Source organism: Halichoerus grypus, chromosome 2, assembly GCF_964656455.1.
Source record: "Halichoerus grypus chromosome 2, mHalGry1.hap1.1, whole genome shotgun sequence".
Classification (NCBI taxonomy): Eukaryota; Metazoa; Chordata; class Mammalia; order Carnivora; family Phocidae; genus Halichoerus; species Halichoerus grypus.
The window spans coordinates 179,829,426-179,851,740 of record NC_135713.1 but is presented as its reverse complement, the minus strand read 5'-3'; the positions used below and the strand labels follow the sequence as shown (position 1 = coordinate 179,851,740).

The 22,315-nt window shown below is 45.7% G+C and overlaps 2 protein-coding genes across 7 annotated transcripts in view; one reads left to right on the top strand and one right to left on the bottom strand.

Moving 5' to 3' along the window:
* The window catches only part of HLF (HLF transcription factor, PAR bZIP family member), a 56,020-nt gene extending 37,031 nt beyond the window's left edge, over positions 1-18,989 (top strand). For 2 of the 4 annotated variants that reach the window (XM_036090551.2, XM_036090554.2), the window contains exons 3-4: positions 8,580-8,800; positions 14,612-18,989. In XM_036090551.2, coding sequence (XP_035946444.1) covers positions 8,580-8,800; positions 14,612-14,830 — 440 coding nt within the window. In that variant the 3' untranslated portion in view covers positions 14,831-18,989. The remainder of the gene's footprint in view (positions 1-8,579; positions 8,801-14,611) is intronic. The other 2 variants (XM_036090553.2, XM_036090555.2) reach the window with 1 other exon arrangement.
* The window catches only part of MMD (monocyte to macrophage differentiation associated), a 73,368-nt gene continuing 68,242 nt past the window's right edge, over positions 17,190-22,315 (bottom strand). For 2 of the 3 annotated variants that reach the window (XR_013444760.1, XR_013444761.1), the window contains 2 exons: positions 18,400-18,614; positions 17,190-17,417 (listed from right to left, as the gene is read on the bottom strand). Coding sequence is in view for 1 of the 3 variants with exons in the window: in XM_078065039.1 (XP_077921165.1) it covers positions 17,394-17,417 (24 nt within the window). In the remaining 2 variants the exon portion in view is untranslated. The remainder of the gene's footprint in view (positions 17,418-18,399; positions 18,615-22,315) is intronic. The other variant, XM_078065039.1, reaches the window with a different exon arrangement.

Here is a 22,315-nt window from a genome sequence, read left to right as displayed (position 1 = left end):
GCGAAGAGCTGCTTAGATGAAAGCCATCTCTGTGGTGGGCCTTTGGGTGCACCTGTTCAGCAGCCATGAGCGGTACTTACTGGGAACCTTGTCTGAATCTGACACAAAGTGAGAGAGAGATTCGTTTTTGCCTCACGTCCGTGTGTCTGCCGTGTAAGGCTCAGGACACTTAAAGAGTGTCAGCATCATGTCCGAGTCCCAGCAGCCGGGATCCAGAAGGACATTTCCCATGTTAGTCTTCAGCTGACCCTTTTCTTTCCCATCCTCTTTCTTTCTCTCTCCCTTCTCTTCCTTTCTAAGCCCTTCTGTCCTTCTACATTCCCTCCCTCCCTCCCTTCTTCCACTTCTCCTTTCATCCTGTGTTCCTGCTTTAGTTTCTTGACTCCTCCTTCTCGTTCTCTCTGTTCTTCCTCCGCCTGGTTCTCCTGTCTCTCTTGGGTCTGCTCTTTCTCCTCCTCTCCTTCCTCTTCTTCTTTTCTAGGGACTTGAGTGGTCTTCTCTTGACCACATTTCACATGGGCGCCTGGAAGTATTATGTGCAAAGTGAAGCCGAGCCCATTCTTTACAAAGTAATGTTTTAGTTTCTGACCTTGAAAATGAAAGGTGCTCATTATAGACAATTTGCAAAATATAATAAAAAAGAGAAAATAGTCCCTGTTTCCCGACACAGTCCTTGTTAGGATCTGGGAGTATTTATTTCTGGTTACTCAATGGTGTGTACCGAGTGCCGCCTCCATGCAGGCTCCATATAGAAACTGGGTCTGCGGCAGCAAATAACACAGGGTCCCCGGCCCATGGAGCTTCCATGCAGGTGGAGGGAGGCAGTCAACACACGTCGAGCAAATACAAAAGACGGTTTTGGGTGGAGATGACTATTGTAAAGGTGATCACATGGGTGGTCGGGAAGGCGGAGTGCGGGGGCAAGTCACAGGATCAAGGAGACGCCGCAAGCTGGTGTCTAAATGACGCAAAAGGCCTGGGCAGGCGGAGAGCAGGGGAAAAAGGGTTTATGGGGAGAGAAGGCTGAGCACACAGGCCCGGGTGGGGTCCTGCTTGGGGTATGTGAGGAGCAGAGAGAAGGCCAGCATGGCTAAGCATATTGAGTGAGGGGGAGTCTTGAATGTTATCATATGTGGTGATGGAAAGCCTTTGGAGGGTTTTGGTATGGGGGAGTGCCCTGCATGGGTCTGCATTTTTAGAATACCTTCTGGTAGCTGCGTGGAGAGTGCATTGTGGAGACACGAATGGGAGGCAGAAGAGCCGTTAGGGGGATGTGGCAGTAGTTCGGGGGAGACTGGGGGGGCTTGGACAAGGGGGGCACAGTCTTTCATTGTTTTAAGTATTTGTGATGATAGTATCTATATTGTGTAATTGTGCATATATCTAGATCATTTATTGAGTACTTTCCAGGTACTATGCATTGTGTGAAACACTTTATATATACATTATCTCATTCATTTTTCACACGACCCTATGAGGCTGGCATAGTAATCTTCATCTGCAGATGAAGAAACCGAAACTCAGAGAAGGAAATTAAAGAAAGGGGAGGGCGGGGCACCAAGAGTTCTCGTTCCTTAAAACAGACCTTATTAGGAAATGGGGGGGGGTATTTCTTTCTGGTCCCCAAGTTTATAACACACTGGTGGCAGAATCAACTCAAACCCAAGTGTGACTCCCTTCACACTTTAACCACTACCCTGGACGTCGACAACCCTGCCAAGCTATTAGTGTTACTGTATAAGCAGCTCCCTGTAGGCAGTAGCTCAGCCTCGTGGATCACTCATCTGTTCTCATGATTCTATCTACCAAGTAGTCACATGCACAAACGAACGCTTATTGTTTACTTACCTGGAAATGCTATGGGTCAGTCGGGTGGCTCTGCTGAGCAGGGCTGGACTCGCACCTCGAGGGAGCTGACCTAGACTGGCCTGTTCCACGTGCCCACGTGCCCCTCACTCCCCAGTAGGCTGGACCGAGCAGGTCTCGGGGGTGACAGAGAGCTGGAGAGCAGCCGTGGCAGGCACAGTCTCTTTCGGTCCAGCCTCAGAGCTGACACTGTCACATCTGCCACACTCTGTTGGCCAGAGCAAGTCACAGTACCAGCCCAGATTCAAGGCGTGGGGAAATAGACTCTGCCTGGAACTGCAAAGCCACATGGAACAGAACATGGGTAGAGGGAAGGGGGAGGCCTCTGACTCTTAGGATGCAGCTGCTTTTGCAGACTTGCTTGGTGAACAAGAGAAGAGGTTCCTGCCGTCAGAACGGAGACAGGCTAATTGGCCTCGGGGTCCACAAAGCCCATATCCTTCGGAGGAGGTACTTGTGAGATTTTTATTTAATCCCTGTACATATCGTGAGCACTCTTTAGGGACTCGCTAGTGTTACTACGTTCTTCTAAGTTAATTGGCTCCCTGTAATGGAAGGGATTCTCAGAAGCAGCGGTGTTTTGTAGCAGAATAGGCTGTGACCCCCGATGGCAGTTTTCTTCTGAAAGCAGTGGGTGCAAAGAGGGTAAATGGTGCTATTTCAAATCAACTTATGGCCATCCAGGGTCCAGAGGTGATGGCAAGCCAATGGACCACAAACTGGTTATGGGGAGGAGAGAAAGAGCTTGGACCAAGATCTGGGAACCGTCTTCGAATCACGAGGAAGTTCACCTGTCAGTGCTAATAGAGAATACTTCAGCCAAAACCAGATTACTTTCTCTTTGCTCGGCCATCCTTTATAGAGAATAATGCTCGCCAGTGATAAACACTGGAGTATTATCTGTCCTGACATTACTGCTACAGATCTAAGGTTTTGTTTACTTAACTGCCTGAACAAGAAGCACAACCAAAAGGTTGGAGGTGTTGCAATTAGCCTTGAGGATGAAACAGCAACTACAGCTCTGACTTATTACTGCTTTGACGAAGCCATAGCGTAAACAAACCATTGACTTGAAAAGAGATAAGGACACAGGACACAGATTGTTGCTGTCCCCGTTCACCGGTGACTTCTAGCCAGTCAGCTAATTGGACACAAGATGCTAACTTCTTGTTGAAGTATATAAGAAATCGCTGATCTTCGGTTATCCTATTTGGAGGTTTAGTCATGGTTAATCCGTGACAAAAGTGGAGGCCAGTTCTGTGTTTGAAGGTAATTTCTCATCTTCTTCCAGATTTCAGTTCTTTTGTTCCACGCTTTCCTCCAGAAATCCTCCCTGGCCCTTTTGGAAGTGACTTTCATCAAGATGTTTTTAAAAAAAAGAAAACAGTGTGTCTGCAAACTGCAGAGTCTACAGCATGGGGTTGATCTTGTGTAGCCCGGATCTTTCAAAGCAAGCCTTTGAGAAACCCCAGGCTCAGACTTAACAAATATGGGAGAAAACCACACGATCATCTCAACAGATTCTAAAAAGGCATTTGAGGAAATGTAATGCACCGTTTCTGATTTAAAAAAGAAAGAAAGAAAGAACTCTCAGTACAATATGTTGGAACTGCCTTAGTTTGTCAAACTGCACCTATTAGGATGCTAGAAAACAAACCTTCATACTTGAACACTTACTAGGAAGTATTAAAAACTTCTTCCATTAAAGGCTGGGACAAGACACAATCTCTAGTCTTTACCCATGTTACTCCTCCTTGTCTTGCAGAGCCTAGCTAATGCAGTGAGGTTTTATGAAAGTAGGAATTATCAACACGGAAAGGAAGCAACAATTGTCCCCAGAGGCAGAAGATAAGATTATGTTAGTTTTCTCTTAGAAAACCAAGTTGACAGTGCTAGAGCAATTAGGACTAATTAGAGAGTAAAAGGGGCTGGATATAAACCCAGTGTTTTAAAACCAGTAGTTTCCTCAACCCCAGCAATAACCAATTACAACTATTGCCAATAGTTGTAAACCAAAATTTACACTAGGAACAACTACTATAAAACGTTTAAGAGATATACCTAGCAATAAATGTGAATAGTTAAAATGAAGAAAACTGGGGCGCCTGGGTGGCTCAGTCATTAAGCGTCTGGCTTCGACTCAGGTCATGATCCCAGGGTCCTGGGATCGAGCCCCACATCGGGCTCCCTGCTCCGCGGGAAGCCTGCTTCTCCCTCTCCCACTCCCCCTGCTTGTGTTCCCTCTCTCACTGTGTCTCTCTCTGTCAAATAAATAAGTAAAATCTTTAAAAAAAATAAATAAATAAAAATAAAAAAATAAAATGAAGAAAATTGTAAGCCTTAACTGCTAGGTATAAGAAAAAGACCAAAAAATAAATAAATAAAAATGGACAGTTATACTATGGGTATACTCAATATTTTAAAGACCTCACTTGTCCCCAAATTGACTCATAGCTTTCATGCAGTCTTCATTCAAAAATCTCAAAAAAGAACCCCACAAAAATCTCAATAATAACTTTATAACTTAATTGGTATATTCTGGAATTCATCTTGAAGAATATAAGAACACCAAAGAAAATTTTTCAGGGATGCCTGGGTGGCTCAGTCAGTTAAGCGTCTGCCTTCAGCTCAGGTCATGATCCCAGGGTCCTGGGATCAAGCCCCACATCGGGCTCCTTGCTCAGCGGGGAGCCTGCTTCTCCCTCTACCTGATGCGTCCCCTGCTTGTGTTCTCTCTCTGACGAATAAATAAATAAAATCTTAAAAAAGCAAAAAGGAAACTTTATTTAGAAAGAAAAAAAAATACCAAAGAAAATTTTCCAAAAAAGAACAGTAAGGGGTGCAGAACTTGCCTTGTCAAATATCAAGCCTTACTGATATTATTATATTAAGACATTTAGAAAACATTAAAATTCCTTGCTTATATTATACACAAAACTAAATCCTAGGTGACTTGCAATTTTAAAAATACAAATCCATTATAGTTGTATTAGAGAAAAGTATAGAGTAATATATATATATATACATACATATATGTGTATATATATAGAGATGTATACATATGTGTGCATATATAATATAATTTTTGGGTAGAAGATAAGGAAGTTAGAAGCCAAAAAGGAGAAGATTTCAAGATATTACTACATTACAATGTAAGGTCTTGCCAATAGTTGAAAACTCTATAAGCAAAGTTAGAAAACAAACAATAGTCTGGGAGAAAATATTTTCTATAGATAAATCAGATGAAAGGATTATATCCAATCTATAAAGAGTTCTTACAAATGAGTAAGCAACAAAATCCATTTAAAAGGGAGCAAAAGACAGGAAGAGGTGGTGCATAGCAGAAGAAATAAATACTTGATAAATAGTTGAGATGTTCAGTCTCACTAGTAATAAGGGAAATGCAAATTAAAACAATAGTGATATTTGTATCTATCAGATTGACAACATTTTAAAAATTAATATTGTGCAGAAATGCATTCATAAATGTTGGTACAAGTATAAATAGAAATGACAGTTTAGCAGTACAGTTATAAATATAAAATGTACATACCTTTTGGATGAGCAGCCCCACTTCTAGGAATCTCTTCTCCAAAAATACCTAAAAATCCATCAGTTGGGAATGAGTGGGTAATTACTACTCACGCTTTCTTTTTTTTAAGATTTTATTTATTGGGCGCCTGGGTGGCTCAGGCGGTTAAGCGTCTCCCTTCGGCTCAGGTCATGATCCCGGAGTCCTGTGATCAAGTCCCGCATCAGGCTCCCTGCTTGGTAGGGAGTCTGCTTCTCTCTCTGCCCCTCACCCTGCTCATCCTTCTCTCTCTCTCTTGCGCATGCACGCTCTCTCTCTCTCTTTCTCAAATAAAATTTTTAAAATTTTTCAAAAAAAAAGATTTTATTTACTTATGAGAGAGAGAGAGAGAAAGCAAGAGAGAGAGATCACGGGGGGAGAAGGAGAATTAGACTCCCTGCTGAGCGGGGAGCCCGATGTGGGGCTCGATTCTAGGACCCTGAGATCATGACCTGAGCTGAAGGCAGACACTTAACCGACTGAGCCACCCAGGTGCCTCAGTACTACTCACCCTTTAAAAAGAACAAAGTAGTTCTATCTGTACTAACATGGGAAATTGTATATCATATATTGAAAAAGTAATTTAAGATATGTGAGTAGTATAATCCTATTTGAGTTAAATCATTTATGTGTCTGCACCTAAGGTTCACATCAAGCAGTTAAGGGCAGTCACCTCTGGGAAGAGAGGCAAGATGGACTGGGAACAGGGGAGAGGAGCACTTCTTGACACATTTCTGCATTTGTTGAAATATTGCAATGAACATCTTTGGTAATTTACAAAGTTTATATAGTGATACATTCTTGGGTTGAAAATTCTTCCATTAAAATTTTGAAAATCCACAAAAATAGGACAAAATAATAAAGATCCTCCTTTCCATTGACCCAATGGCACTGTTGACATTTTGGAATAAAGGGAGGGAAAGTGAGTCCAGCAGAGTCAACTCCTTAGAAAATATAGATGAACAAGATGGCATGAGGGTATCTCTGGGGAGAAAGAGGACCTGGTTGTGTTTCTCAGGTTCACCTGGATCTGTTGCCATTTGCTGTGTGACCCTGGGGAAGCCACTGACCTCATCTATGGTCCCGTTAAGTTTTCTGCATTCTGCAGGTAGGCCTGACCTACTTCCATGGAAGAAAGGGCTGGAGAGAAAGAATGCCAAGAAAGGTTCTGCCTGAATGTGCAGTGTTATTGTTAGAATGTCCACGAATGAATGTCAGAGCCCAGTGTCTCAGAGGGCCACCGTTAAAATGAGGAATACTCTTTGTAGATGCTGACCTCTGAAGTGGGTACCATGGCGAGGAGTGGGCTGGGCATAAAGTAGATAAAACATGAAAGGCCATGTTGTCCAGTAGAGGAGGGGTGTGTAGGGGTGTGTGTGTGTGTGTGTGTGTGTGAAGCTTAACATTTATAAAGCAATAAAGGAGAACACTGCAATATAACATCATAACAGAATTCTGAAGTAACTTGGAGCAATTAGGTTTGGGAAATATTAATTACGAGATGCTTCCAGAGGGTAGGAGAGGGTGCATATGGCTGGGCGTGTGTCTAGGTTGTGGGGGAGGTGGTGGTGGACGGCGCCGGGAGCGATAGGGCATTGGGGAGCTTTGTTACTAAGTTCAGAGAGAATTTCTAAAGGGAAAATAAAATCCCCGTTTGACTCAGATATGGCTCATTGTCTGAGGCAATGTCAGGAGGCACAAGATCAGATCTAGCTTGACACCATCCAGTACCGACCCCAGCAGTGTCTAGAAGCCGGTGCTGAGCTGCAGCTCGGCTAATGAGAAATCTCTGTCCTCTGCCAATGCCTCGGGGGCCCAGCTCTTCGTCTTTGGCAAGCAGGATACAAAGAGAGCTCAAAGCGGAGTGAGGACTGCAGAGGTCACCCCGAACATTCATTTTGCAGGCTCCCCACCAGGCCTTTCCAGAAAACAGATGAGCGTGGTTTTACAGTTCAGCTAGAATGGGAGTCAGGGGCTTCGCGCTCCGACCTGGGGTAGGTTTTAATGAAACCTGAAGGACGTTTCACACGCCGTCCAGCCATTAGCAGTGAGGGGTGCAGCTTGCAGCCAAACACCGCCAGGTGGTCTCCTCTCGTTTATTCTCTGGGTGTGAAGGGAGCAATTGTAAAATTAGGAGGGAATTAGAAGTTAAGATTCAGAGCCGCCCACGTAAACATCGCGGGCTGTTACTAAGTTCACTTTCACCGTCGTTCGGGGGGACGACGTTTGTGCGTTTCGGTGGTTGGGCCTGCAGAACCCTCACGGGGGAGCCCGGTCCTCCCCGACGTGTCCTTTCTAATTTGTGAAATACTTCCTGAACCCACCCTCTTCCCACTGTCGCCGCCGGGGTCATCACAGCAGCCTGGAAGCCAGCTCTGTCTCCCGCCGTGCCTCCTTCAGTCCATTCCTCACGCTGCCCGAGCCCGCTTTCCCAACTTGAGCTCTGCTTGTCCCTTCGGAGCGCAGGGTCCTTCCGTGACACTCAGGGCCTGGTATGGCGTCCCCACTGCGCACCCTCCTGACCACATCTCCTGCATTATGCCTCTCTCCACTCCGTCCAGTGCTATAGCTACCCAAGGCTACCGTGGCCCCTCGAAGAGAGAGCCCCCTGGCTTGTTTTTGTCCCTGGATTACCTTTTTTGCTAATCACTGTTTGTCTCAAGTCGCAGCTACACCAAGCGTCACCTCTAGAAAGTGTCCCGAACCTCCTTTGTGTTAGGTACTGTCCCCCACGCTCCGGAAGCACGGGAGGTTTACTTCTGTCCCCGCCCCTTCACTGTATCCCAATGGGCTCGTTATGGGTCTGATTCCTTGACTCGCCTGGAAAACACCTTAAAGGTAAAAATCAGAGTGCCTGGCACATAGTTGGTGCTCCATGAATGTGTTACCGGAAAGAACGAATGCATGTAATTTTTTATTTAGTTTGCAAACATGCGTGTGGGTCTTTGTTTTGCCTGATCTGACATGAGTTAAAGTCATCAGCCTGCTGTGTTCTTAGTAACACGGTGAGGATGAATAAAATAAGCACTGTTAGTCACATAGGAAGTCGAAGACTCTTGCCACTCATCCTGGAGTATCATCAAGTAGTTGTCTAACGGGGCTGCAGTGGTGTTGCTGAATGAAAGCTCCTGCCTTGTTCCAGGTCAGCTGCTGCCAGCAAACCGCAATACACCGAGTCCCATCGATCCTGACACCATCCAGGTCCCGGTGGGTTATGAGCCAGACCCGGCAGACCTTGCCCTCTCCAGCATCCCTGGCCAGGAAATGTTTGACCCTCGCAAACGCAAGTTCTCTGAGGAAGAACTGAAGCCACAGCCCATGATCAAGAAAGCACGCAAAGTCTTCATCCCCGATGATCTGAAGGTAAATTGGAACTGGTCATCAGGCTTTGGGCACATGGAGGGTGGGATCAAGAGGCAGCTTAAAAGCGTGACCTCCAGGAAGATCACACAAGCCAGTGAACAAAGGCCTTGTAATTTCTGATCCTATTTCTTGGCATGTGACTGTAGGCAAGTTGCTTCCTCCCTGGGTGTCTTCTGAAATATGCCTTTCATGTCTTGATATAGCACAGAAATAAGGAGAAGAAATAAAATGTTGGAGTGATTTACAATCCACGAAGGAAACGAACCTGCTACTATCTGCAGGGAAGCCTAGGAAACCCCAATAAAATAAAACCAAAATCTTTCAAGGTTGGAGAGAGAAAGGAAATTATTTGCAAAGGACATCTGGACCACAAAGTCCTTCAAGGGTTACCTTACCTTGGGGAATTTATTGATAATCAGTTGCTTCCTTTGCCTTATAGGCCCCAGGGAGTAACAACAAGAGATAGGACCTCTCCACCCTCGGGTGACGTAGGTGGGATTTTCTTAAGGAAGCTGGTGGGTTCCCTTACATATTTATATGTAATGTTTATGCTGTGTCTTAAATAATGATCACTTGAATATCGCAACAAAAGGTTAATTCCAGGTTGTTTCTCTTCTGCTACGTTGAGGGGACATATTATTTATAAAGGAAAATAGATTTACCTTACAAAGTCTGATACAACTTGAAACAAAATTAATCTGACACATTTAACAATAATTAGGAAGAGGATTCTTTCCAAAATTATGCCATGTCCACTAATCCCAAAATAGAAGCATTTTTGATTAGCCATGGCTTAGAATTTTTTGTGTTTATGGTTCCTTCCAATCATATGGACAATAGAGATGTGATTGTATACATTCGAGGCCTTGAAACGGGGCATAATTAGCCTTTTTCCAGCTTCTGACCCCCCCCCCCCCCATTTCTCAAAACTAACTGTGGTGTGGATGGAGAGTCACTTGTAGGCTGGGCACATGCGAGTTTGGGACATGGTCTTGGAACCGATTTAGACCGGTTACCTGTTTGTGCTATCTAGGAAGAGCACTGGGGGAAAAGGAAATCAGCAGATTGAAATCACTGCTGTTATCTACATACGAGATTATCTTGAGTGAGGCAGACTCATCAAATGTCAGGGCTGAAAGGGACCTCAGGAGTTCCTTAGACCAAAATTACCGTTTTGCAGTTGAGGAAATGGAGCAGGGAGAGAGGCGAAGTAAGGTGAACTCTGCTGGTTCGTGGAAGGCCTGGTCCCTGAGTCTTCCAGTTTCCAGAAATGTCACTGCAGCATGTTGGCCCTGCCAAGAGCCACAAGAGGGGCCCTTGGGTGACAAACCAGTAGCTGTCCCCTAAGAATCCGAAGAGTAAAGTTCACAGTAGACACACCATGAAACCTAAACAAGTCTGGGAACTGATGGTCAGACTACGAGAGGGTAAGAAAGAGCCAGGGGATCAGGCCCTGGGCAGCTGAGTCTCTCAACTGGACGCTTTTCCTTCTCTTAGCCATCTGATCCTGCTTGTGTCTTAGAGCTCGTCTCTTCAACTCAACTGAGGAGCCATGCAGCATGTGTCTGCTTTTGAACAGAGAGCAGTTTGGAAGGATGATCCTGAGCAGTAGCTCTAACTTGCAGCCAGACCTTCCCAGGGTCTCCAGATTTACGAGTTCAAAGCAAAGAGCAGGCTTACTGAATAATCCGGGTCAGCCTGGCGACCCAGAGGCCTTGGGAAAACTGTGCTGGAACTATGCATGGTACTGCTGTCACGGCCGGGCCTGACCTTCTCCCCTGGCAGGTGGGTAGCAGGCAGGACCGTTCTCCTGCCAAGTGTCCTTGGATTTCTGCAGTTAGGAGGGAAGCCTCAGGCCACAGGCCCTGACCTCATGTGGAAATGAGAAGCAGCGCTGTAACATAATTATACTTCTGGCAGAGAGGACTGAGCTGGAGGTGGGTGGGAGAGGTATTTGTGGCCCCTAGCATTGGGCGAGCAAACCAGTCAAGCGAAATGGCCCCGTCAGTAAACGGTCTTCCCCACAGCTGTGGGAACCCTCCCTGGCACCATTCGTTGGGCTTAGCACACATCTCCTGGGAGAAGTAAGCAGTGTTGGTCTTGGGATTCCTCGCTGAGAATCAGTTTAATCACCTTGATGTCTTCATGCTTTTAACTGTTCATCTGTTCACCTGACAAATATTTTCCAAACGCTCGTGTGTTCCAAGCCCTGGGGATATACAGAAGTGAGCCAGAACGGACACTGTTCCTACTCTCAAGGAACTTCTAGTCTCGCAAGAAAAAAGGATCGCTGACTTGTCAGGAGGGGGCTGGCGGGGGGAGGCAGTGTCCGATGTGAGATCTTGAGGAAGATGATGGGGCACGACTGGGTGGGCCCTTGCTGGGTGGGGTAACCAGATGGCCAGATGGCCCCTGTTCCTGAGAATAGAGGAGAAGAGGACAGGAATGTAGTGCCGGATTTGTCAGCCCCCCTCAACAGCCTGCTTCCCCCTCCCCCAACCATTGTGTGGTAACAAAGGGAGGCAAGCGGCTTTTCTGGTCCAGGGCAGTCCTCCTTCCATCATCCATTCTTGCCTTCCGCGTTCTCAGCTCCACCCCTCCTCCCAGCTCCCCTCCCACCTGAGATGGTCCCCATTCTACACCTTTCCTAGCTCCCCTGCTTGTATGGACAGGTGAGGCTGGGAAATGAAAACATCTTAGAAGTGAGAAGAGCTCTAAGAGACAGAAAAGTTGGTTGTTACCCTGAGGTCAGCTGCTGACTCCCCTGGTCTTAACACCCAGTCACACACCTCTTAAGTCCAGGGCCTATGCAGTACACCCCCCTTCCCTTCCCTCTACCTTGCCCCCAGCCTCTGCCATCTCTCAGGGGCTTGTTATCATGTGCTCCTTTACCTCCTGGGCTCCTGGTCCCTTGGGTCAGGTTCTGATACCTCCTAAGTCAGCTCCTCTTTTGAATGATCTTGGAAACCACACACCCAAGGAACATGGACTGTGGTAGATTTACCGAGACTCTTGAGGGGGTGTTGGAATTGGGGCTTACATCAAAATAACCAAACAACTGCCATCAGAACTGGAGGCTTCATGGTTGCTAATATGCCCTTAGGTCCTCCTACCTCTGTGGAGTCATTTGACTCTCTTTTCATTCCTCCCAGCTCGCTCCATCCAGCTAGCCTGGCCTCTCCCCCTTTTCTCAAGCACAGACGACAAATCCCACCAATGGCCGCAGCACACCTGCCCTGAGCTGACGTATCCAGCTATTCTTTTTTTTTTTATCTTATGTTAATCACCATACATTACATCATTAGTTTTTGATGTAGTGATCCATGATTCATTGTTTGTGTATAACACCCAGTGCTCCATGCAGAACGTGCCCTCTTTAATACCCATCACCAGGCTAACCCATCCCCCCACTCCCCTCCCCTCTAGAACCCTCAGTTTGTTTTTCAGAGTCCATAGTCTCTCATGGTTCGTCTCCCCCTTGATTTCCTCCCCTTCATTCTTCCCCTCCTGCTATCTTCTTTTTTTTTTCTTATTAACATATATTGCATTATTTGCTTCAGAGGTACAGATCTGTGATTCAACAGTCTTGCACAATTCACAGCACTCACCATAGCACATACCCTCCCCAGTGTCTATCACCCAGTTACCCCATGCGTCCCACCCACCCCCACTCCAGCAACCCTCAGTTTGTTTCCTGAGATTAAGAATTCCTCATATCGGGGCGCCTGGGTGGCTCAGTCGTTAAGTGTCTGCCTTCAGCTCAGGTCATGATCCCAGGGTCCTGGGATCGAGCCCCGCATTGGGCTCCCTGCTCAGCGGGGAGTCTGCTTCTCCCTCTCCCCCTGCTTGTGTTCCCTCTCTCGCTGTGTCTCTCTCTGTCAAATAAATAAATAAAAATCTTAAAAAAAAAAAAAAAAGAATTCCTCATATCAGTGAGGTCATATGATACATGTCTTTCTCTGTTTGACTTATTTCACTCAGCATAATACCCTCCAGTTCCATCCACGTCGTTGCAAATGGCAAGATCTCATTCCTTTTGATGGCTGCATAATATTCCATTGTATATATATACCACATCTTCTTTATCCATTCATCTGTCGATGGACATCTTGGCTCTTTTCACAGTTTGGCTGTTGTGGACATTGTATCCAGCTATTCTTCAAAGCACAGCCTTCTTCTCTGAAAGAAGGATGCTAGTGCCAGCTATTGGGAAGATCACTTTTTCACTTTGTTACATATTATTATGAAATGTGTAGAAGGCTGGGCATGCTTTATAAATAAGGAACCGGTTACCAGACTGTGAATGGGGTGAATGGCGGGCAGAAGGTGTCTGCGCACGCGCGCGCGCTCTCACACTTCCTGTCTCTGTGCAGGGCACACGTTTGCCGAGGGTAATGGGCGGGTGTGGGGTGCATCACTGACCTTGGGCCTTCCTTGCAGCCTGGGTCCCAACCCATGTGACCTCTTCCAGTGCCAACTGCCCCTTGCAATCCTGGGGGAGGGTAAGCACTGGCCTCAGCCCACGTATTCTGGGTGACCAGTAACTGCTAACTGCATTAACTGCAAGCATTAGCCTCGCTACGATGGAGGGATTTGCTGTTGCAAGTCCTTGAAAAGAAAGGGTTGCAAAACACACCAGGTGGCACAATAGATGAATTGGTAAGGCCTGAAAGAAGACTTGCATTTCTTAGTCTTCCTCAGAAAGTTTTCCTTTCTTTTGGTGGGGGAGCAATGATGAGGGGGACAGCACACGATGCCCATTTAAGTAGTACCCAGGAGAATTAAGGCCTAGAGCAGAGTTAAACAGGAGATTAGGAGTAAATTATTTAAATGCTAGCCACCAATATGAGGATATTGATCAGTGGCAGGTGGAAGTTTGTGTGTGTGTGTGTGTGTGTGTGTTTAATTTCTGTTTTTAATTACCAAGACATACATCAGAAAGATAGAAAAGGTGAAAGATCCTACCTCTCTCCTTGGCGTCCCTCCTCCAATTCCCCTTGTAGAGGCACCACGTTCAATAGCTTGGTATAGATCCTTCTGGGCCTCTTTCTATGAAAATACAATATTATGATTTTTTAACCAAAGTGGGATGAAGCCATACATATTTATCAGCAAATTGCTGTTGTTTCCACCCGCGTAGTGGTATATCATGAACATCTTTTTGGTTCAGCTGGATCATTATTTGTAACAGCTGCAGAGTATCCTTTTTGTATGATTCCATCATCATGTAGTTATTAAATCTCCTACCGATTAGTTTCCCCTAGCTCTTTCTATTAGAAACAATGCCACAGTAAAAATTCTGTGCCCGTGTCTGTGTGCACACCCGTGCAGATGGGAGGAGGCTGAGATCCTAGAAGGGGAGTTCTCCATCAGTGGTGGTGCATTTCAACAGTTGATAGATATTGCCAAGTCGCCTTGCAACAATATCGTGTGGACTTCTACCAACACGCATACGAGCACCCATGGAAGGAAAGGGTTCTTAAAATAACATTTTCATCAAAGAACGCAGAGAGATCTGAAGGTAGTTTAGGGTGTGAAGTGAGCTACTTGCTTTTATGCAGCCTCTGGGGTCCCCTGGTCGGCACGTACTCTGCGGGGCAGAGAGGAAGGAGGGGTGCGCTGTGACAGGTGCGTCCTTGCTGCGGGAGGGCGGCCGCGGCGCACGGGCCGTGGTGTCAGACAGACGTGCGCAGACGGTCGGGGAAGGAGACGCGAGGTGAGATGCCTGGGTCCCTGGTGCCCGGGCGCCACCCCGAGCCCCTCCGCGGCTGAAATCTAACGTCTTGTTTCTGTCCCCCTGTGACTAATGAGCAGGACGACAAGTACTGGGCCCGGCGCAGGAAGAACAACATGGCAGCTAAGCGCTCCCGCGACGCCCGGCGGCTGAAGGAGAACCAGATCGCAATCCGGGCGTCCTTCCTGGAGAAGGAGAACTCGGCCCTGCGCCAGGAGGTGGCTGACTTGCGGAAGGAGCTGGGCAAATGCAAGAACATACTTGCCAAGTACGAGGCCCGGCACGGGCCCCTGTAGGATGGCGGGTTTGTGGGTGGCTTTCGAATAGATGGACAGTGTGTTTCCCGCCGGATAGCACCACACCCGAAGCAACCTTTCTGACATCAGCACTTTACCAGAGGCATAAACACATCTGACTCACATTCTGGTGTGCGTGTGCGCGCGCGTGCTTGTGCACTTGCCATGTTAAGGTAGCCCTCTCATCGTCTTTCAGTTCCGGAAAAGAAAGGTGCCATGTTTTTACTGGACTGCGGGGACCCTCCCCCCCACCGTGGGGTCTCCTGCCCCTCCCTCCTTCTCCACTCCTGCCCTTCCGGCGTCGCTCCCCGGTGGCTCCCGCCTACTCTTCCAGGACCCTCCGCCCGGCTTCACCAAGCGGGGCCCTGGTAAACTAGTAGTTCTCAGTTGTCAAGACTACGAGCTCTTGTTTCTGTTTAATCTGTAAGTTACCATGCTAATAAGGTGCACAGAAATCACTTAGCACTACACTGCAGCTCTCTCTCTCTCAGTTATAGGTTGCTTTCCTCATATTTTCAGTTTTGGTGATAATTGTCTTCAAATTTAAAGTGCTGTTTAGATTTATTAGATCCCATATTTACTTACTGCTATCTACTAAGTTTCCTTTTAATTCTACCAACCCCAGATAAGTAAGAGTACTATTCTAGAACACAGAGTGTGTTTTTGCACTGTCTGTACCTAAAGCAATAATCCTATTGTACGCTAGAGCATGCTGCCTGAGTATTACTAGTGGACATAGGATATGTTCCCTAAGAATTTCACTGTCTTTTAAAACACAAAAATTACAGTAATGCATTTGAGCATGCCCAGAACATCCCCAGGACAGGGAAGCAGAGGGAAATGCCAGGTCTCAGAACGAGGGGTTAATTTATCAGTGTAGGAGCCAAAAAAAAATTGCATCTTGGAACAGCTTTTGACATTGATATGTTTGGTTTTGTTTTCTCCCCTCTCCGGTCCCCCCACCCTCCCACTTTTCTAGTTACCTTTTTCCATATCCCTCTTGATACTCAAAACAATTACTTAAGATTCAGTTTTCCCCATTTTTTTGTAATATATATATTTTTGTGAATTATACCTTGCTGTTTTTAAAAATCATTAATAAGTTAATAAGTTGATGTTTTGTAAGACCCTTTATCCTAGTGGTGTCGTTTTTGGATGCTTCATAAATTAATGATTCTGGAGCTTATGTTTCTTATTTTCTGTTTGCTTTTTGAACGTATGTGCTCTTAGAAAGTGGACTTCTGAAAAATGAATGTAAAAGACACTGGTGTATCTCAGAAGAGGATGGTGTTGTCACAAACTGTGGTTAATCCAATCAATTTAAATGTTTACTATAGACCAAAAGGAGAGATTATTAAATTGTTTAATGTTTATACAGAGTAATTATAGGAAGTTCTTTTTTGTACAGTATTTTTCAGATATAAATACTGACGATGTATTTTGGAAGACATATATTATATATAGCAAAGAGAAAAGGAAAACTATTCCATGTTTTAAAATTATATAGCAAAGATATATATTCATCAATGTTGTACAGAGAAGAAGCGCTTGGGGGTTTTTGAAGTCTTTAATATTTTAAGCCTATCACTGATACATCAGCATGTTTTTTGCTTTAAATTAAAATTTTATGACAGTATCGAAGCTTGGTGTGACAAATCCCGCTCTAAAATATAGAAGGAGCTTTCTTGTTTCCCATTAGGTCTCAGAAAGAAGTCTGTTAACGTCACCCAAAAGCACAAAGTGGATGTTAGTCAAATATTTATTGGATGATACAGTGTTTTTTTAGGAAAAGCATCTGCCACGAAAATGTTCACTTCAAAGTTATGAGTTCCTGGAATGAAATATCACTGCAAGCACCCCAAACAATTCTGTTCTCCTCTGTGGGCACGTGCGTCTTATGCAATATGAGGTTGATATCGGTGTTATGTGTATGGTTTCTAATTTGATAGGTGTTTTGACTTTAAAGATGATTGTTCTTTTGTTTCACAAAGTTGTGTAATGTCAAGAGATTCTGCTGTTATTGCAAAGAAACAATTTGTGCTAGATTAAAACACCCTTTCATCAATGGGATTTTCTAGTCTCCTGCCTCCAGAGTACGTAATTCTTTAATGATCTGGTGGTCTCCTGGTCAGTCCACCCGCAAAGCTTCTGTCATAGTGTCCTAGTCTTGGGAAACCTGACCAGTAGGATATTCCTACTAGGTATTCTTTTTGTCCCGAGCCACAGATGACGGTAGGAAGTGGGAGAGCATTAGAATCAAAATGCATTGTTCAGGTATACAACTAGTGAAATAAGTAAGGCCTTTGGCCAAGTTCTGAAGCAGAACTGAATAAGCGGTATTCAGTAAGAGACACAGGTGGACACGCAAAGTTGGCGTTTTTATAGGTAAAAAGACCAATGGCCACGGAATTATTAAGTGGCAGTCATTACTAAAACAAAGACAAGCAGTATCTTCTTTAAGTGGAGAAGCGATGCACCATGGACCGTCCAAGTTCACTGCTGTGTGAAATGGTAGCTGAGAAAACTCTGAGCACTGGTCGTTCTTGGAGTTAGGTGGTTTGTATCAAATGAGGATCGCAAATGTTCTCTGCGGAAGAAATAAAAAAATCATAATAAAACTCATCCTTTGGTGTGCCAGGAGAGGTTTCAGAAAACCTACCTCGTCTTAAAATTTAAGAAACTTTGAGTCTGTACGCGTGCCTTTTGTGTAGGTCATTGTCACCACACACACATGAACACTCATTCCTGGACTCCCTGCTTTCTTTCTAGGGCAATTAGTAAATAAGGCAGTTCTGCTAAATGGCGTGGGAAGTCATGGCCCAATCTGGAATGACTCCGGATCAACCAGGGTCAAATGAGTTCTGCAGACTGCAGCTATTAAAAGTCCTGTTGTCATTTTTCACCTTTTCATCCTAAGTATCTTTCGGAGATTAATTACTTGGCCATTAAAAATGAATCCAAATCAAATCATGCCAACATCATTTACACACAATTTGGAAGGAGTGGCCCAGGACTTCCTGACAAGGTCATGCTGTCGTTCCTGTGGACTAGACTTGCAGAGGAAGGTGAAAACCCATCAGCCTGGCCTGGCCTGCTGCTCAGGCCCCTTGAGGCTATAGGGAGGGGTTGTGAGGGCTGTCGTGATCATTTCCTCCTTTTGAGACACTGGCCACCTTCTGACCGTTCAAAACACCCAATGGGCGAGGCTGGGATGGGCCTTTCATCTTCCAGTGCTGACATCCCACAAAGCAGAATGACCGCTGGTTCCTGGAGAGTGCGGAGCGGATTTGTGTGGCTAGGGTGCTGTACTAGATAACGCACAGGTTCCTCCCGTGAATCGTCACCGGTTTTGTGAGGGAACACACAATAATTCTAAGCATGCATTTAAAAGGTCTTGGGTCTGATTTTGGAAGAGTCAAAAAGAATTCTAGGCGGAGCCCCTCTCCCCACACCCCCACCCCCGGGGTAAAATGACAGGCATTCCATAATATGCAGAGTTCTGCTTGGTTTTTTTCTGGTAGTTTATCTAATCCCCCCCCCCCCCCAATGTTCCTTTTAGGAAAACTCACATTTTAGGAGAGTTAATCAGAGTAATCCCAAAGCAGGCTGGCTTGGCCTGCTTGCCTGAGTGGAGTGCAGAGGCTGGGATTTAACCCGGGGTCAGCAAGCTGCAGGTGATGGGAGACCATGTATGTGGTAGACCTCTTCTGCTCCCGGGGTGCTAGCTTCATGCCGAGGGCTCCTGGGCCTCCCTGGAAAGGCCACGGTCTCCTTCAGGTTTTCTCTACAATTAATAATGTCATTTTAAAATTGAGCAAAACCTTATCCTAGATCTTGATTGAATTGGACTTGGCAACTGAAATCAGTACATTTTGGAGAGGGCCAAGTGTGTGTAGAGGACTGTGTGTGTGTGTGTGTGTGAATATTTAAGTCAAATCATAACATCTTTAATTTGGGAGCACCTTACCAAACGTAACAATAACCATAACCATTATCCTTTTGGCAACACCACAAACGTTGCATCTGTTAAACAGGTACAAATTCACGTGAGGTCAGTTTAATTGTACACCATGATATTTGTGGTGTTTATGCTGTTAAGTCCAAACCTTTATCTGTCTGTTAATCTTAATGCTTAATAAACTTTGAATTTTTTCCTTTCTTTCATGTATTTTTGTTGACAGTCTACTAGAAATTCGATTCTGTTCCCAATCCTATCACCAAGAGACCATTTACAGAGATTACTTACATTGATGATAAATAATACTACTATGTAATCAGTGATACATTACTATTTATTCAGTACTTCTGTGCCAGGCACTATGATAAACACTTACATGGAATATTTGATTTAATCCCATATCAACTCTATGAGGTGGGGGCTATTGTTATTCCCATTTTATGGAAGAGAAAAGAGAAGGTTTGGGAGGTTAAGCAACTTTCTAACATTATATGGGTAGAGGTGACAGAAATGAATTCTGGTCCATTGGATGGGCATCATTTAGAGAGCTGCTTCCCAAAACCAGTCCAAAGATTGGTTGGATGTATGAGAATCGACTGGGAACATATCCCAGGACTACAGATCCAGCAACTCTGAGTCAGTAGGAAGAAAATGAATTGTTTAAGGGCTTCCAGCTAACTCCCATGTTTTGGCCAAGGAGTTGGAAGCAAGGATTTACAGACTTGACCTTAATTTGAGTCCATGACTCTTGGGGGATCCATGCAGAAACTTCAGAATTTCCATAATTACCAGAAATTGTATGCAACTTTTTGTGTATAAACATATTTTTCTATAGGGGAGAGTCACAGTTTTCCCCACTCCCCCAGGGAACCTGTGATGCAAGATGGAATAAAAACCCCATTTACGGATTTCTAGCAGGGCTGACGCAGTGCGGTGGTGCCCGGCCCTGGCAGCCCGTCAGACTCACCTGGGGAGCTCCACACACTGGCCCTGCGTGGGCTGCAGCCCAGGCCAAGGAGCTCAGCATCTTGGGCATGAGAGGAGGGGATTCTGTGGTGAGGAGCTCGGTGATTCAAATCTGTCACTTAGCAGGCATATGACCTTGCGCAGCACTAAGCATTTTTTAACCCAAATCTCCTCATCTGTGAAATGAAAGTATAATCCCCACCTCTGAGGGTTGCAGGGATGACTTCATAACAAATGCATAGTGTCTGGCCCATAATAGGCCCTCAACAGTATCTGCCATGGGGGCTCGGGGAGGGGAGCGTGGGCCGGGAGCAATTTTCCCAATTCACTCTCTCAGACCATTTGTTCCTTCCAAGAGGACGGGAAACAATTCTCCTGCTCGGAAGAAGGAGCAGGTAGCTGGAGGTGTGGGAATGAGGGGGAGGCTGCACAGACGGGGCTTCACATTCTGACGTTCCTGAGAGACCACTGCTTTGGACACAGGTCGGTGGGCGACCGTCCACTCCGTGGCACTTCCCACTTAGATCGAGCAGTTACAAGTGAGGGTTCAGCTCTACTTTCTTTTTTTTTTTTTAAGATTTTTATTAGAGAGAGTGCACGTGTGCGTAGTAGCGGCGGGGGGCGGGGGAGGAGGGATAGAGGCAGAGGCAGAGGGAGAAGCAGGCTTCCCGCTGAGCAGAGAGCCCAATGCGGGACTTGATCCCAGGACCCTGGGATCATGACCTGAGCCGAAGGCAGATGCTTAACCGACTGAGCCACCCAGGCGCCCTCTACTTTCATCATCAAACACCTTTGTCCTCTCTCAGGGGAGTAGGCACAATGACCTTAAGATTCTCTTTGGGTGACCAATTTTATATTTGGCATTCACATCTCTTAGGGGAGAGGACTGCCTCCCCATGCCTGGAGAGGCTTTGGCCTCTAACATGGCAGGAATTGATAGGAAGCCCCGTCATTCACAAGTGCCCAGTTCCCGGGGCCCATCACATGCTGCCCATGTGGGATGGCTCGTCCATTCATACTTAAAATATAACAAAGTGCCCAACCATCAAGCCCCCCTCTTCAAAGCATTTGAATTAAGTTCCCTCTTTGAAAATCACTGGCTTAGAAATCTCTTTGGGCATCTTTAGCCAGGAACTGGGTGAGAATTATTGAAATCTTGCCTTTGTAGTCGGGAGATGGCTTCTTGCTAATAAATCAAAAGGACCTTTTAGAGAAGAAAGACCCGAGTGAAGACAGTGGCAAGATTCCTCTGCCTCTCTGGGCTTTGAGTCAGTGAGGACTTGGGTCCAAAGGCCCCTCTCTCTAGCTCCTTTGCATCCTGCAAAGCCTGGCTCAGTGCTAGGAAACAATAGGAAAAGCTGTCAATCACTGAGTCCTAAATCCTCAACCTGCCACATCTCATTTAATCCTTATGCTATGAAATAGGTAGTATTATTATCCCTGTTTTGCAGATGAAGAACAGGCTCAAGAAAGGAAGTCAGCAGAATTTAAACCCAGGCAGAAAGTGTTTGTGTTCTACACCACTCCACTCCACTCCACTCCACGGTTTCAGTTCAGTGCTCAGCAAAGGCAGAAGGCAGTTGCCGTGGTTGGGACGGTGAGCAGGGGCCAGGCGAGCCTGGACTGGAATCCCAGATCCATTACTCACCATCCGTGTGACGTGGACAATTCACCAAGTCACCCTGAGTTTTATCTGTAAAATGGGCATCACAGTCCTCTCCTTGTAGGGTTGTTACTAGGATTAAGTGAGAATGTGCTCAGAGTGTAATAGGAATTCAACAAATACTTGCTTTTTGTAATAATCATAGTGATTCTTACTAAATATTGCTTGATTTGATTTCACAGGTGATGTGCTACAACACAGTCGGACCCTATATTGTGTATTTTAGTGGATGCATTTTCATTCTGGTCATTCGGCCATGTCTTACATTTTTGAAGGGCCTCAAATTAAGATGTTTGATTTGTCACTAAATGAATATATATTCACAGAGATAGAATAACTTTTTGAATAACTTTCTTTGGGCACTTCTTCATCTTTCGAAATATACCTTAAGATTCATAAAACAGAAGTGGCCCTAAGCCTCCGTCCACCTCTGATGGTGAGCAGGATGGGTGTGGGAGAGCTCTGCAGGGAAGGGGACGATGGAGCAGGGAGAGGAAAAGCAGGAGTTTGTCAGGAAAAGATGGGGAGGGACATTCCAAGTAGCAGCACAGAGGTTGAGAGAACAGAACTCTCCTGGGAGTGATAGGACTGTTGGAGTGTGAGGTATGAGGGGGAGAGGGACAGGAAATGAGGTATGGCCAGACCATGAATGTCCTTGCACACCACTTTAAGGCCTTTGGACTTTATCCTGATCAGGAGAATGACATAAGCAGTTCCTGTATTAGAAAGATGATCCTGGCAGCTACTCGGAAGATGGATTGCAGGGAATTAGGAAGAGTTGGAGGCTGAGGGAACTTTCTACATTAGTCTCTGAACAAGGCTCTAGGGATGAGATGGATGGATAGATTCAAGAGCTATTTAGGGAGCTGGAATCCATGGGGTTTGGTAGAAGAGTCAA